General features: G+C 37.5%; 1 protein-coding gene and 1 long non-coding RNA gene across 3 annotated transcripts in view; one reads left to right on the top strand and one right to left on the bottom strand.

Moving 5' to 3' along the window:
- The window catches only part of LOC140323514 (uncharacterized), a 33,988-nt gene extending 24,195 nt beyond the window's left edge, over positions 1 to 9,793 (top strand). Inside the window, exon 4 of the long non-coding RNA XR_011919392.1 lies at positions 9,620 to 9,793. This is a non-coding gene — a long non-coding RNA (uncharacterized lncRNA). The remainder of the gene's footprint in view (positions 1 to 9,619) is intronic.
- A 531-nt stretch (positions 9,794 to 10,324) lies between these two features.
- LOC140323510 (protocadherin gamma-C5-like) overlaps positions 10,325 to 18,064 on the bottom strand; it is a 37,821-nt gene continuing 30,081 nt past the window's right edge. For both annotated transcript variants that reach the window (XM_072400668.1, XM_072400666.1), the window contains exon 4: positions 10,325 to 16,567. In XM_072400668.1, the coding sequence (XP_072256769.1) occupies positions 16,350 to 16,567 (218 nt within the window). In that variant the 3' untranslated portion in view covers positions 10,325 to 16,349. The remainder of the gene's footprint in view (positions 16,568 to 18,064) is intronic.

Raw genomic sequence — 18,064 nt, 5'->3', positions numbered from 1 at the left:
GAGTGATCAGAAGGGGAATACGGTATGAATGGCACATGAGTGATCAGAAGGGGAATAGTACAGTATTTGGTTCAGAATCTTTTTTTTCTAGATTTTCCTCCTTTAAAATTTGGTGCGTCTTATATGCCGGAGCGTCTTATACGGCGAAGAATACGGTAGGTAGTCCACCAACAGAATACAGTCTTTGTCCCAGAAAACGGACCCCATTACTTTTTAGGCTGATTTCTGGGTTCGGAACGTCTTTGGCCGTGGGGACCCGCTGTGGCGCCATTCCTTTGACTGTTCCTTGGTTTCAGGATCATAGATGTGGAGCCAGGTTTCATCCTCAGTCACTAACCTGGCCAAAAAGTCCTGTGCAGCTTCAAAATGGGCCAAAACGGCTTTGAATGCTTCAACTCGTTCCCTCTTCTGATCACTGTTCAAACATTTCGCCACCCACTTGGCTAAAAGCTTGCGCATGTCTAGGATAGTGATGATAACAAAACTCAACACGCTCCCATGAAATTTCAAGTGTCTAGGCTATCTTTTTTGCGGATATTCGCCGGTCCTTAAAAATCAGTTAATGGACAGCATCGCAGGTTGCCGGGTCAGTTGAGGTTGGGGGGCTCATCTTCAACGTTGAAAAGCCCAGTATTGAAACAAGATATCCAGGTCTGACAGTGCTGTAGGAAGGACACTTCTCCCCCAGTGTTTGTGACATCTCAGTGAGGGTGTCTTTTGCTGACTTTCCCTGGAGAAACAAAAACCTTATGACGGCCCGTAACTCCAACGGCGTGAAACTTGCTTGTGCCTCTGCCATCACAGCTTCTCACTAAAAGAAAAAACAGTTTTAGGAAAGACCTGATATTTGCACAGTTACATACTAGGATATTAGGCTATGATATTAGTCATATGCCCCCACACTTATTCTTCTATTTCATCTGGCATCCCCTTGTATACATCTGGATCCTTACAATTTTGCACCCTGCTAACATAACATGACAGTTAAGCTCCTTACATTTAATGTCAAAGGGCTCAATAGTCACTTTAAGCGGTCTATGCTTCGTAAAGATATAACAACTAGGCGTTTTTTTGATCTGAGAATACTATTTTTTGAACTTTAAACCTTCATTATTTCTATGAAACTACTCTCATATTTTTTTTTGCCAACTCTACAAAGAAAACCTGGAATTTTCACTGTAAATATAGAAACACTTCCTTTCCAATACTACTTCTACAATCACATACTTCCAACTCCAGTGGAAGATACCTAATCTTAATAACATATCTTCATAACATTTTATACAACATTGTAAATGTTTATTTTCCAAATATAAATCAACTAAGGTTTTATAACAAGCTTATAAACATAGGTAATAAGGGTCATTTAAATATGGCAGGAGACTTCAACATTGTCCTTTAACCTTCTGAGGACTTCACCTTAAGCTTCCACATTCCCATAAATATCATTTCTCATTCATGTCCTCTATGATATTTGGAGATTTATACATGGCATTGAGAAGGATTACACGCATCATACATGCATCATACTCTTGGACTGACCTAATTCTCCCTGATAAATGGACACTCCAAAACATTCAACTTCTATCAGTGACATCACATAGTCAGACCATGCACCAGTCTCAGTTACTTTCAACTTGACTTCTTCCCACACATATAGAGGTCCATGGCGCTTGAACTCTTCTATTTCACAACAATCCCCAGGAGTTACGTAATGCCTTGTTTCTTTATTTTCAATAAAATGACGTCCATAGCGTGGTAATTTTGAACTTTGGAATATAAAGCCTTTTTATTAAAGCTTCTGCTCATGCCAAAGCCCAAAGAATATAGCAATTCGACCAAATTCTTCAAACTATTAACTATTAGAATATTTAATTAACAAAACCTATCCCTTCAAACATCTTTACTAATTAAAGCTAGGCAGCAAGTTAGATCTCTATTGTTATATCATTACGGATATACTTTAGACCCATTATGCACATAATATTAAAGCAGGTGCTTTCCTTGCGCAAAAATCATTTTCTAAATATAAGAGAAGTAAAGCCTACAAGGGAAGCCTACTGTGTTTGTTTCCCCAGATAAATGCCATAACTTTTAGATTGCTGTGTTGCTGAATCTTTTTTTTATCCTAATAGGGAGGGTACAAAATAAAGTACTCTGGGAAAGACGTTCGTTTTCACCGCAGCTATCCGGCCAAACTAGGAAGGTGGGAAGGATGACCATCTGGTGAAATCTGCATAGATTCTTTTAAAAAGGGGAACAAAGTTGGCTTGATATAAAGAATTGTAACAAGGTGCAAGCTGAATTTCCAGGTATTGCAGTGAGTCAGCCTGCCATTCAAAACTGAAGTTCTGTTTGGGAAATCCAAACATATCTGGGGACAGGATAATATTTGCTATAGATTTAGAATTATTTACTTTTAAACCTGAAAGGAAGGAGACGTTTTCCAGGAGTCTGAACAGGTTCAGTAGGGAATTTAAAGGTGAAGTCTCATACAAAAGATGTCCACTATGAATATTATAAATTTATGTTCCAATGAGCCCCAATTATTACCTTGTTTATATACAAATACCTAATGCCAGAGGTTCTATTGTCAATGTAGGTAGTAAAAGTGAAAAAGGACACCCCTGCCACATTGCTCTTTTTATGAAAATGTGGTCGGAAAGGTCAGCCTCAGCGAAACCTAAGCCCAAGGAGTAGCATATAGTGTAGATAGTACCTGGGGGACTCTTGTGCCAAATCCCATGTCATTAGGGGTCTGGAAGAGGTAGCCCCTGGAAAGGCTTTCAAAAGCCTTCTGAATGTCTAGAGATATTAGCATAGCCTTACTATTAGGGCACTTATACCACTTGAATGTAATAGCCGATATCAGATCAATTGTTCCTCTGATTTGGTCCACAGCCTGCTGATTAGTGACAAAAACTTTTTTGATCGATAGTTTGCTATGGAGGAAGTGTCTTTGCCTGGCTTGGGTATAACATAAAGATTCGCTTTAGGGGGAAGTTCTGACCTTTCCCCAAGATAATGAAAGTATGTGTGGGGTTAACTTATATCTGATTTTTTATAAAACATGTTAGAGATCAGGACCTGGAGCACTTTTGGTTATCAAAAATTTTAGAACCATAACAGTTTCTTCCACAGTAAATGGTTTCTCCAAAATTTTCCTATGTTTTGGCTTCAATTTAGGAATCAGAAAGGAATTAAAGAAGGCTTCCATTTTTTTCATTGTGAACTTGTGAAAATTCAGATAGCTTAATGTAAGAATGTTCCAATTTCTACAATAATTAAAGTTTCTCTAGCTTGTCATTCCATGTGAAAAATGTATGACCTGTCCACCTGTAAAGTACTTACCCCACCAGCGATCCTGCGTTGTCCCCACTCGCAGCGACCCCAGGTGTTGCGGGCAGCATAGAGGAGACCACTGCAGCAGGCACCGAGGCCGGGTCTGCAGTTGCTCTGCTCGCAGCATGTCTCCTCTCTCTGGTGGAGGAATCCGTCCTGCCCGAACTACTGTTCGGCCAAACAGCATCCCCAGCATTCCTGCGGGTGTGCACAGTACAGCACAGCCCAGGGGTCCTGCTGTAAGAGGCATGCGGTCTGCTATGTGCGTCTCTTGACCCCTCCGGAAGTGAGGCAGCTGGGGGCGAGGCAGCCGGCTGGCCCGCCGTGAGGTGGAGCATGAATAGTTTGAATTCCATGCGGCCAATCGGCAGGGGGGGTTCTGTTGGACTTTCGTGTTAACCCCTGTTGTCTTGTTTCCAGCCCGGACTTATTACCCACGGCAATCCAGTCTGATTATTGACTATTGCATGAACTTTGCCTTCCCTGACTCCTGATTGCCCCTAACTACGCCTTCTGCCTCATCGTTCTGTACCTTACTTTATCGGATTGATCTTTGGTGTTTGACCTTGGCCTGTATCTGGATTATGTAATAAAGTTGCCCCTGCCACCTTCCGATTCCCCCGCCCTGCCAACCCCTGACCCTGGCACAACAATCACACCAAACAGCTACAAAAGACTGTTTGTGCAGCTGAGCGTAAGGGGAGAAAACCTGGCCTCAGCGCTGACTTAATGTACTACAAAGCCAAGCTACAAAGCTTTAACACAAAGCTCACTGTCACCAAGCAAATATATTTCTCCGCAGTCATTTGCTCTCAAGCTTGCAACCCATGCAATCTCTTCTCAACAACTGACTCCCTCCTAAACCCCACACCTGCTCCCCCCACAACAACCTTCTCTGCCCAAGACATTTCCACCTACTTTAGGATTAAAATAAACAATATCAGACATGATGTCTCTGCTCACCGAGCCACTCCAACCAAAGCCACCCCTTCCACCTGCCAATCATCTTTGGCCTCCCTCAGCCCTGTTATTGTGAACGAAGTGTCTTCTCTTCTCTCATCATCTCCATCTACTATCTGTCCGCTTGACCCAATTTCTTCTGATCTACTCTGTGCCCATTCCTCCACCCTGGTCCCTGCCCTAACCGAACTATTCAACTTCTCCCTTTCTACTGGTAAATACCCCTCAGCTTTCAAACATGACATAATTCTCCCTATCCTAAAGAAACCCTCACTGGACCCCTCCCTACCCTCTAACTACCGTCCTATCCCCCTTCTCCTATATGTCTACAAACATCTTGAACGCCTTGTCTTCAAAAGACTCACCGATTACCTGAGCACCAACTCTCTCCTTAACCCTCTCCAGTCTGGTTTTAGAGCTGCCCATTCCACTGAAACAGCCCTTACTAAAGTGGCCAATTACCTCATGAGAGCTAAGTCTCAAGGTATCTTTTCCCTGCTCCTTCTCCTTGATCTTTCCTCTGCTTTTGACAGTATTGATCACCCCCTTTTTACCCCTTATGTTAAGCATAATATTAAGTCACTTTCACTCAAATCAACAAGCATACAGTAGATAATGTACAGGGTACATAGACTATGAAATAATAGTGTATACAATGATGGCCTTTGGCCAAAGTATTTACAATTTATTCCAGTGATCACGCATATTATTGTGGTCTCTGAACCTGATGCGTTTCGCCAATAGGCTTCCTCAGGGGACTTTTGGAGACTTAAACTGGTTAATGAGATAATAACAATAAATCCAGTAAATACCTACATTTGCATGTAATAGAACATAAGTATGTAATAACATTAGTTTCCATCACTACAGGTATATATATCAATGGATAACATCATTACATAGAACAATGATGGGATCGGGATCAGGGACGACAATATTATGCATGATCTCTGTAAGAGATTGTAAAAACTTTGGCCAAGGGCCATCACTGTTACACTATTATTTTCATACTCTATGTACCCTGTACATTGTTTACTGGGTGCTTGTTAGTAAATTTAGTAAAACTGACTTAATTTTATGCCTAAAAAGCCCCACTGTATTCCTTCTTTCCCCTATTCAATTTACAGAGGCTGGCGTTAAATGTAGACAATTACCTAGCGAGGAATTCATTCTTTATCTTTTACTCCTTATCGAAGCGTGTAGAAGATCATTTATAATATCATTAGATCATTTTGGTGGAATTGCTCATTGATGTACATATAGGATGGTGGTTCAATGCTTATCACAGGCAATCACCATATACTGGCAAATTAAACTTTTTTGTTTTTTTGGATTTAATTGAATCATGTTAAATTAAAGGAATTTTTTAATTAAACTTTTTGGACATTATTTCACAGTTACCATGAAAATCATAAAGATTCAGCACTCCTGCCAAGTCTCAGTATCTGCCTTAAGACTAGAGGTGTTGGGCATCATTGGCGTCTTATAGGTGCAGGGAATAGAGGTGACAGACTAAAATCTCCTGCCATCAAAATAGGACCTTGAGGTGGTGTTCAGGAAGAGTCCGGTCACTTAACCCTGTCTGGTGTTGTTTATAAGCACCACAGATCCCAGAAGGATAAAGTCGTTGAGGTCCTTGTTGTTCTGTTTTACAGATCAGCATGTGATGCCCTATGATAAATTACTTTCTACACTCTAATTTACTTGGTTACAAAATTAGATGAATAGTGGTGTTTCCATAGAAACAGACCATTGGGCCTACTACAGATTGTATCTGCTTTCTGTACTCACACATCTATGAAACAGAAAGCATTTCATTCTAAATAAAATTCAGATTATCATCTCACCTGATTGTGCTTTTTAGTAACAGCAGAAAATCCAGATATGATTCCATTTCTGTAAATGTTTACACAATTTAGACTAAAGCTTCATACATATCAGATGATTGTCTTGTTGTGCTCATCTTAGGCAAAAGTTCAAGATGTGTACAACTGTCACCTAATGTTGTTTAATAATCCTCCGCAATGGATTGATGAATGGCCAATTGTGAATGACCACTGTGCAGTCTTCTGGAGGAGAGCACAATGGGGTGCTACTCACTTGTCCTCCCCCTTACCCTTTCATTTGAATAGAGAATCTGTGACATCAAGGTTTGGATTCTCAAAGTAGCTTGTCACAGATGCCCAAGGGACCAGGGGATCTGCGCCCTCTTCTGTATCACCCCCTTGCATTCCCCTGCTACCAGCAGCAACTCGGGAATCCATTCTCTGGTCACTAGACTATTCCTCAGACACGTTCCACCTTCTGGTGGATATATGAACACCACCTGAGCTGCTTCTTCTCCAGTTCTCCCTCTGGTGGTGGGTTTGGATACCTGTCAGGTCACATGGCCTGAATTCATTCCATGGTCTCCTCTATTTCAGCAGTCGCCAACCTTTTGGACCTCACAAACCAGTAAATTCATATTTTGAAATCCTGCAGACTATTAATATGATTTTTTTTTAAAAGTTAAAAAAATGTTTAGAGAACTTCAATTTTAATAATATGAAATGCACCTATTAAATATACCAAAATTTTAAATACTTATGTATTAATAACAAAATCTTTAAAGCTTGTTTAATTGTAACAAAATTATTAAAGTTAGTTTATTATTTGCAAAACAATTAAAGCTTATTTAAGTACTACACATTTTTTGTGTGATATTTGTTTCTCCTTGTTTGAAATAAGTTGATGGATTTTTGGCTCCAATGACGTTACTGCAAGACGAAGAGCTGTTTTTATTTCAAGCTGGGACCAGTACCGAGTTTTAATTGCCATGACAGATGAAAATGTCTTTTGGCAGAGTGTCCAAAACCTTCTGCGGACCACCAAAATTTTCTCATGGACCACTGGTTGGCGACCACTGCTCTATATAAAGAAGTGACTGGCTTCAGGAAGCTGCCTGAACAAGGAGTTCCTGGATCTGCTTCCAGGTTCCAGGCTGCATTTCCTGATCCTGATTGTTTGGTATACTGACCCCAGCTCTGTCTGACTATTCCTGATTGCTGCCTTCCCTGACCATGGCTTGTCTGAATACTTTTCTGCATTTCACTCCTTTACTATGCTTTGGTCCTATGCAGTCAGCAGTTACTACCCTGTGCGTGGACAGGGGCTGCAACCTGGGCACTGCCTCCTAAAGTCCATCACCCCTAAAATCCAGCACCAGCAGGGTGCGCTGGTGAAGCTGGAGGCTGATGTCTAAGACTCTGTGTCCTGTACCATGTCCACCATCCTGCCCATGACACATGTCTACTCGATTACCTATATTCAACATTAAGATATCTGCTATTTTTAAGCTGACAAGATAAGAAATTTTTTCCCAGAATTCAGATGCTATTTTTAGTGCCATCCTAGCTAATACTATGATGTGAATATTTCCTATAATAACTACCCACCACTCTCTGACATTTACTGTGTGACATTTTTACCCTTCCTTCATGCAAAATTAATTCAGTTGAAAGATTCTTTTCCTTGAAATTTGTGTTTTAAATAACCAACAAATTTCAATTGGATTTAAATCAGGGCATTGACTAAGCACTCCTTGGTAGGTTTGATAGTGTGCTTTGAATCACTATTTTGCTATAGGATCTTTTTTGGTTTAGTTTCAACTTTTGTATAGACACAATTCAAAAGGAAACGAAAGACAGGGTTTTTTTTAGGCAAGTGTCAATTGTGTATAATTAGCATACCTAAACAAGTATGCATATAAATTTACAGTGAGTATACCACTCATTGTACATATAAAGTAATGAAAAATACAGTTCATACTATAGCAGCCCCTAAGGTTGGATCATCAAGGTTATGTATAGACACCTCAGATTCTCATCAATAAAAAATTATTATGACACAAAATTATTTGCTGTCTCAAATGACCTGATTTATGAAAGCTCACCAGGGCTGGAGAAGATACACTTTCATCAGTGAACCTGGGTGATCCAGCCAACCTGGAATAGCTCTGGTCTAAGATTGAAAACATTTGCCTACTAATAACTTTAGTAGCAAACCTGAAAATCCATTCCAGGTTTGCTACATCACCCAGGTTCAATGATGAAAGTGTATCCTCTCCAGCCTGGGAGAGAGCTTTAACAAATCAGGTCCAATGTATCTACACTGCACAAAGCACAAAAAAGCAAGGCAACCCAAAACCATTTTCACTGCTATGATTTACAGTTGGTATAAAGATCTTCTTACCAATCAACTTTTACTTTGATTCATCAGTTCATTACACATTATTACCATAGGCCTGGCCTATGTTAAATGGCAAATTTACTATAGTACTATTACTACTAGTATTACTACTGTCAGATCTTAGGCTAAATTTGCAGGGCCAGCCAATCCTGTACAAATTAGCACACTTTTAAAATCTGTGACACTTGTGGATTACTTTCCTAACAGCGGAACAGTTAATTTTATCCAGACTCTAAATCATTTCTAAATCTAAAAACATTAAAAGCAAAGTGGTTAACTCACCCTATAAACCTGAGGTTTAAATAAGTCAGTTTCGACATGCATACTTCCTAATCACTGTTATTTTTTATCTGGAACAACTGATTGTCATAAACCAATATTTGGTGGTAAATGTAGGTGTTTTTGGTTTTCCATTAAACAAATCTACATTTTTACCAATTTAGATTATGAAAGTGAATTTTATGTGTAATTTGGTCACATTTTGTCACCTATTCTAGGCACTGTTTGAACAAGTCAAGAATTTCACTGGAGTATATATTTTCACTTAATTTTTTGCACAACTTCTGCTCGTAAGATATATACAATCTATCTCATGCAGCATATTTACATAACGTACCAGTGGCTTGTTCAACTGAACATAGTGTCAGATATTTTTCATGTTAAAAGTGTGTTTGCTAAGTAATTTACATGTGTGTATCACAGGTTTGTAATACCTTTCAAAGAGACCACACTAATCCTCCATTCATGCATTTATCTTCCTTTGTTTAAAGTAGGCTTGACCCTAAGATGCAGGCTTGTAGATGACACAATTAGTAAATCTTACTTCCTTCATGTTAGACTTTAATGGGCTGTTTGTAAAAATGTTGTACTTCACAGACTAATCCCCAGTGCTACAAAGGTGTATTCTTACACTAGGAAAATGCTTCCTCCTGTCGGTAGCAAACTGAAAAATGATTCCTCTCTCCGCATAGGTAGAGTTACTTAAAGTGGGACTATCGCTAAATAAAAAAAATCCCACTTACTTTTACCTCTGCAAGGGAAAATTCATTTAGCTTTAAAAATAAAATAACACTTGTCTTTACTTCTACAGAGCCCTCGATGCCCCCAGAGCTGTCTTTGATTTGGTCCCATCCAGTCCTGGAATCCTCCTTTGTCCTTAAGTGCCAGATGCCACCATCTCCTTCCTTCTTCTGCGAACATCACCAATCTCGCATGGTTATTCTCCTCTTAAAATAAATGCCTTAAATAAATGCCTCTTAAATAAATAAAATATTTTTTTTTTTTATTAGTGTTTTAAACCTGAAAATAAATGCAGATTTATTAAATTTTTTAAAACATGAACTTCTTCTTTTTATTTAGTCTCTAACTGACCATAAATATATCCCTTTTCTTCCTACGCTTCTTATCTTTATATTTTTTATCATTGTTAGAGTTTTATTATTCTGTTCATCTGAAAATGTTTTTGTTTTTCATTTTTTTTTGTTTCTAAATTACTAACTGTTTCATTACTAGTTGGAACAAATAACTTGCTATGAAGTCATTCACACAGTTAGCATGCAGTAACATCTTTTAGCAGTCAAATACACAGGTGGAGTATTGTATGATCATGAAAGAGCACTCATTACTGTGTACTTCAAGCAATTATTGTGTAAAGCTCTGATATTGACAAGTCTGGCAACCTTTTGAAGTTTTTTAGATAATTTACAGAATATATTTTATTTAATGGCACAGCAACTATACCACACAAGGAATAAACACCTTTCTTTTGAAGAAAACATTTTATTTTTTCCCCGAGAGAAAAAAAAAAGCAATATAAATTTTGGAGTATAAAACTTGCATGTAATCAACAACAATGGTATAAATGGATCAGAGTATATATAATATGATGTAGAGTAAAATGGACTATGCAATACACTGGACATACTGGTGCATTGGTATAATGAACATCACATCACAAGCCACACAGGGGGATTTAAAAGGAAGGTCATGATCATATGTACAGATTAATAGCATAAACAACCAAATCACAAGACAAGCATTGCTTAAAAAATGAAAAGCTTGTTGACTTTCATAAAATGTAATCTTATGGATAACTAAGTACAAGGCTGTCTAATTTTGTCTTACATTGAAACATAAGGAAATGCACTATGCTTACAATAATACCAGTCTCTTAAAGGCTGGGATACTTGCAGTCCCGAGCAAAGCAATCTGGAAAATCAGCTTTTAAGGTACCAATGGACATTAGTATAGTCAAAAGTTATATGTTTAGTGAAAGATTTTTTTTAACTAACTCTGCCTAAAAGCATGTTGTAATGGGCTTTTGGCTTCTATCATATGAAAAGCTTCTATAAAATTTAGAATTTAATGACAGGTGCAGTTGACCTCATTTAAAAGGGATATACATACCCAAAGACATAAATGCAAAAGCAAAAACTGACGTGGACAAAAGCCTATCAACACAGTTCCTAAGCCATATCTACTGATAAGATAGCCATAGATATTTAATGGCTTTAGGAATAAAGATGCAGTTGTGATGTCTTTGCATGGTAAAACCTTAGTCAATATGTCAGTACATTTGGTGCTGAGACCACAGTGTAGAATGGGTAGCCTTTAGTATTTATAACTCCAGTGCCTAATAAGTTAAATATGGCTTTGTAGAAGTTCTTTAGTGCTAGGCATTACAACAGGGGTTAGGTAAGATGAAATATGATGAAATATGATATGAGGAATAAAGTACTGGGAATAATGTGTATTTTATTTTCATCCAGAATTAGGTTAGGTTAAAGTTAAGTGTTTAAGATTCACTTTAAGGTTTAGGTTAAGGATATGGTTCAAAAATGTTTTTTTTTTTAGATTGCATTTTTAGAATTAGAATTTATTTATTTAGTAGTTTTTAGCTACCAAGGACTACACACTGCCATATTATGAATTTAGACAGCACTTAAAATGTTAAGGGAGGCCTCATATTCTGGGTAAGATCGCTTGACTTCTATATGGTGATGATAAGTTCTTTAGATTGAAGCACTCTTCCTAAACCTTCACATACATTATTGCAATATCTTTGTGTAAGTGGCAACTGATTCCCAATGCAGTAAACACAACGAAGGGACTTGTTGCTTTTGGGAAACATGACACAATTAGCCCCTGCAATGCACAAAATATGGTTCCCAATGCTGTGGCTCACCTGGGTTCTGAAATGACCATAAGGCTTTGTGCACACGTGCAATAATTGTTGTTGGAAAGGATCTTTCACGATCCTTTCCAACGACTAAAGACTGCACGATGCATGAACGAGTGCTGTACATATAGCACCATTCTTCTCTATTGAGAGGGGAGGGGGAGAACGACGGAGCGGCACCTTGCTGCACTCTCTCCATCTTCACTTCCAATAAGAACGTTCGTCATCCATCGTCCGTGGATCCGCCATTGCACATGTGTACGTAGCCTAAGGAACAGCTAATGTCAGTGGGTACCTCTAGCTGCTGTTGGATTGCTTTTAAATCTCACGAATAGCTTTGAATACCAAGTTCTCCAAGATAAAAATGCTTTGAAATGACCACAAATGATTATGTGCATTCATTACCCATTTTTTCCAATTCCTTTATGTATGCTGGCACAATGAAGATAGGCACTTTAAACTAGTTCAGTGTCAGTTTTATATAATGCACTAGTGATGATAATAAGTATATATTCTGGTATGTGTTGAGTAACAACATATGCACTGTAATACTCAGCTGTAGAAAATATAAGAGCAAAGTCTAGGGAATGATATTTTGACTAAATTTTGACTAAAATTTTGACTAAAAATTAAATGTCCTGCACAAAGGAAGAGATTTACAAAGCGCTGTCATGGGGCTGCACACACAAAATATGTGCAGTTCGCTTTAATATACATTTTTGTAAATTTTTTGGATACTAGAGAAACATGCTAAAATATGTTTATAACCTTTACTAAATAGAACAGGCATAGCATAGTAATGTTTTTTTACATTTTCTTTAGTTAGCTGGATACCAGAGACATCACTAAGATTGATTCACAGTGATACAGTTATGGAAATCATTTGACGACCTGGTGCTGGAGGGCTATGGGCTCCTATTTTACTTTTTGTGGTCACAGGTGTTTATATCATTCCCTACAAATCAGGACCAATGCCTACAGGGAGGATGTTTAGGACCCACTCACAACTCTGTGGTCAAAGAAGCCATGCTGACTGCCAGAGGATAGATGGGCAAGGTAAGAAAAGCCATTGTCAACCTCCTGTCAATTCATTCTATGATCCTAAAATATTATCCCAAAAGATTGGTTTGACAAAAATTGATGTGTATATAAATTTAGTGTTTAACTTATTTGTTCTTTGAGTTAAACAACAGCTAACAATAGTAATGTGAGTCTACAAGATTCCTATATGCCACTTTCCATCTTTTTGGGAGGATTAGTTCTACCAGTATGTCAAGGCAGACAGGACACTTGTTTGAAAGCTTATCAATAATTTGTTAGCAGAGATCAGTAGCCTCAAAAAAGTAAATTCTGTAGCTTTGTGCACAACTTTGAAACTTCAAACAATTACAAATTATTTTGTTCATTACATCTTGGAATTGAAAGTAAATGTTGTCTGCCAGGATGACCATATTTTCCTATGGGTCTTATCATAAGTTTTGCCCACAGTTTAAATATAATAACAGCACTTTAAACACTGCAGATATTTTCCATGCCCTAATGTCTCTCAGAATATGTTTGTTTCTCAGTGATATCGCTGGTTTTTGATGATTAAAAAAAAACATTTTTATGACTCATGAATATACCATGAAAGAATTTTTCCTATAAAAGATGTCTCCATCTTTGTCAGTAATTCCCACCACTGATTTATGACTTCTTTGTAGGACCATAGAGCTAAACGAAGTCTTGAACAGCCATCAGCAGCCATGCTTGTCATGTACTTTTTACTAAAGCAGATCTTATCTTGTTATACCATTTAGATGGCCTTTCACATGTTTTATGTCACTAAATTCATGGTGATAAGGTGTCATTATCCAGTTATAGGACCTGCTTTTGAGAGGTATTGAATATAAAGATGAATATAAAGACCTTTTACTGCAACTTTAACCAAGTACTGTAGGGAACACCTACCACATTTTGTATAAGCAGTAATTACTACTATTTTTAAATTGTAGTAACAGTTTATGTTTCTATGGTGTTGTGCCGTATGTTAAATTGGTGTTAAAATGACCCCATGCATGGTTAAGACATGCAATAATGGACCTTATTCCAATGCACCTGTGAATACTGTATGGTTTATATGCATGCAATTTTCTATACATCTGTGTGAAATAAAGAACCTCAAACAGTCACAGTAAGTAGAAAGAGGCATCAACTACCTCTTGAATTGTCTACAAACATTTAAGTGAAAACTATCACCAAATTCTGTTTGAATGTTTTATGCTTATTGTGTTTGTGTTGCAGTTTTTACATTAAAAAGAAGCATATTGTTTTTTTAGAATCAGGGCTTGAACATTCAAGTCAAAACTTGAATTTTAGGCATGGGGTTTGTCTTGGCAGACTAAATCACTGCTGGCTTCTTGACTCTAGCAATGTGAAATATATTCCTGTGTTCAAATCTCATTTCCATATAGCAACTGAAACCATTTCAGGCAAGACTGATGCTTCCTACCAGGTCTTCCCTTTTTTCTTACGGAAAAAGTCAACAAGAATATGAAGACTCTGGTGCTGAGTCAGTTTGATTGTCCTGGAAACTAGACTGCACATTTCCAGTACTACATTTACCATAGATTATTTAGGAAAGAAAGTCAAATACCGGTAAATATTATGTCAAAGGAAAATGATAAACAATAAAGAGTCTTAATCCATGAAGAATGATTGGTTCAAGGTTCATTAAGTGTCAACATCACCATATTTTCAGAGACATAACGAGCCACAGTAATTCAGCCCACCAGAGAACTAATTTAATAAAAAAAAACTGAATATGATGATAGCTTTCTATAAACTGATCCTCTCACCTGAACACAGTGAAAAAAGACATTTTGCAAGGTGAACCAATGTTTATATCATCTGAATTTATGATTTGTCTAGCAACCAGTGTGCTAATTCACCTTCCTCCCTGATATCAGCATTTCTAACTGATTGGCTCATCATGAATTTTGATCTGCAGCACTTTACAAAATGCCTGCTCCCACTTAGCAAATAACAGGAGCACTTTAACTAAGGTTTTTATCTTTATGTTTTACTATCGGAATAAAAAATAAGATCACATTAAGTAATACTAGATTATTTGCTACACAGTTGCTTATACATGATTACAATCACAACATACATTCTTTACATTTGGTTAAACAAATGGTATTTGTTTTCATAAATGTGCAGCCCTCCTATTATAATTTTATTTTATTATTGTCAGTTATTGAACAAAGGTAGACTTGGCACTAGATAGAAATGTCAACCAACATCTTTCCCTCTCAATCAATATCACTTATCCAATATACATTTAACATAGTTTCATTAAATCACATGTATATTCATTACTATTTCTTATTTTATATCACTAACTAATCATGGTACATACCAGTAACTCAACTCAACTGTTTTAATTTTCTACACTTCGTGTAGTAAGTTTGATCCTAAAAGCAGCTGACTGTATGGCCCCAGGTTCATACCAGTTTTTTCTTAACATTCATGTATTAGTAATTACACATACAAATATACACAAAACTGGAGCCTACAGGCATTCAGCTTTTAATTCTCTTAGCCATTCCCCATCTATTGACACATTTATTTTAGCTTTTTGTTCCTGTTACAGAGTGGATAATTGTAACATTGTATGGATATATATAAAACTGTTTAACATGTGTCAGATCATCAGCATTTACAAATATCTGTGTTAAGTATCTACCTATATACCATTTGATATACCATACAAAATGGTTCAGGCAAATCAAGATCTGACTGGTGTAACCAGCTTTTAGAATTGCCTCAGGCAAAAGCCCACCCATATTTTTCTCTGTGTCTACACCCAAATCTGACTTTTTTTTTTACATTTTCTAATTTTAGTATCTCAGTATTAGACCTTTATCTCAGTAATAACAGTGATAGCCATTGTCTTGAGATATAACTAAAATAATACCTCAATGTATACATCTGCTAAAGTGTAATTATCTGATGCTTATGCACTATTAAACAGTAAGGGCTGACAAAAGTCCAAAGGTTGAATATACTTGGCGAACAGCATGTGCTCTTAAGTACTGATCCTTAAATGTAGCATCATCAAAATATAGCACAAAAGAGCATTTTTTCAGAAACTATGTATGCTACAATCTTTTAAGAACCTTACACTAAGTGCATTTATATCATAATCAACAATCCTATATGTTAAAACATTTACAAAGGAAATACAGAGTTTAAAATTACAGTGCAAAGGTTTTAGAGTCAGTGGACTTTTGTTTTTGTCGTTTGCTGACCTGGGTAATTTTGTAAAAAATTATATATTTTTAATCATTTCGTTTTTTATTTTTTTTTGGGGTAGGGGGAATTTTGTCACAGGCAGAATAAAATTAAAAATAAAAACAGTATAACAAATCACTGGCTAATATAAATTATGAAAGCACGTATGAAAAAAATCCTTTATGGTTCATGAAAAGTTTTACTATCAAAACCAACTTTTCATCATAAATCATGAACATTCACATTCATCAAATTCATATTTTTTTTGCCTTTCTTGGTAACAATGACATTCAATATGATTTGGTTGGGGTTAAGTGCTTAGAGTAATACGTTCCCTTGGTGTAAGTTGCACACTTCATTGGAAATGTTATTTTTTCTCCTTTTTTGCTGCTTTTTTCTTGTTACCTCCTGAAGGTGCAGACGTTTTTGCTTCTTGTTTCACAGCAGCATTAAGTGTGGCAGTCCCTGGAATATATATGTTCTGTCTGTAGTCCGGTACATGCTGCAGAGTGAATTGGGGTCCGTAGCAGGCACCAAGGCCCATAGTCCCTGTTCCTCCTCCAATGTTGGAGCTTTCAGCAGCTTCTGTAAGATCAGAAGGAACATTTGATATGTAAAAAAAAGGCACATTCTCATTTAGGAATTAAAATTTCATGTATATTTGAGCTACCATGTGGCAGCTGGGAGCTACAGTGTGTGAATTACAATCCTCAGCACTCAAATGTTAATAGATATTCTAATAATGGTATATCCCCACAAAGTCCTATGACCCTCATTCTAACATGACACCAGGTGCTGAAATTTTTTTTACATCTTAACACGATGCATGTGGTGAAGTTCTATTAACTTTAGCCATACAATCATGTTCAAGCAAAAACATGTTTTTGTTTCTGACTGTAAGGTGAATTCTGTACATCATAATTATTTTGAAACTTATTAATAATACTTGCTATGTGCCACTACAGGCTACAGCAGACAGCTGTATGAATAACTGATAATGATTGCTAAGGGACTAAAATATGAGGTCCAGAGATTCCAGGATGTATTCATGAAGTGATGTCTGGAATCAAAAGTCTTTCACCATAGAATAAACTGGTGGTGAATACAGGTGCCACAACTGTATTTTAAGCTTATTTAGCTTTGACCATAAACATTCTGACTTAGGATGCATAAAACATCATGTTTAAGTTATGGAAGGTGAGTGTACTTCACACTTTGCTGATAGACCCAATGGCTGCATAACTAGGAAAAAATATCAAGGTTTTCTTAGATGCTTGCATGCCCTTACTTTTGTACATGGACTTTACACCGGACACCATGCCTATTGGCACATTTAGTGAAGGGTAAATTAGTTAAGCAAAATCTGATTAGCCATTCAGTCCTCTTTTCTCCTGAATGTGGGACAACAGCTCACAATAGAACATTAGAAAAGAGACATGGCAGTAGCTCACTGGACAAAATAAAAAAGAGGGTGGAGGGTGAGCAGACTTGGATAGACCAGAGACAGTAGGAGAGGGCAGAAAGAAGATGACAATAGACAGGAAAAAACGTAAGGTATAAAGCAAGGTGATCAAGGACAAGGATAAGTGAAAGATTTAAAGCAATGAAGATATGATCATGGACTGTTGAAAAGTCAGAAAGCAGAGAGAAAGGCACAATAGCTGACCAAGAAAAATTAGGCGGTAAAGCGCAGGACGAATAGGAGCTGACAGTGGAATAAAGATAGAGGTGGCAAAGCATGAGCTTATTAAAAGCTAAAGGGACATGGAAGAGAGGAGGTAATTGTGGACAAAAGAATGGCAGAAGGAAGAAAGTGAAGGCAAGAATAAGATGAGAATCAGGTGCAGAGATGAAATAATGAATTAATGTTTCTAGCTATGGTTAAGTACTGTAGATCAGCGGTCCCCAACCACCGGGCCGCGGCCCACTACCGGTCCGCGGCGGTGTTTTCAGTGGGCCGCGAGTACATGATCCATTATTGAAAACGAAGCGGCACCCAACCACCATCCGCGGACCGGAAGTGGTCTGCAGCGGTGTTTGTATGAGATGCCGGTAAATGTACACAGTAGTCTGTGTACAAGC

The sequence above is a fragment of the Pyxicephalus adspersus genome, chromosome 2 (genome assembly GCF_032062135.1).
Source record: "Pyxicephalus adspersus chromosome 2, UCB_Pads_2.0, whole genome shotgun sequence".
Taxonomy (NCBI): Eukaryota; Metazoa; Chordata; class Amphibia; order Anura; family Pyxicephalidae; genus Pyxicephalus; species Pyxicephalus adspersus.
The sequence above is the reverse complement of the archived record's forward strand: the minus strand, read 5'-3'. Positions and strand labels throughout refer to the sequence as shown.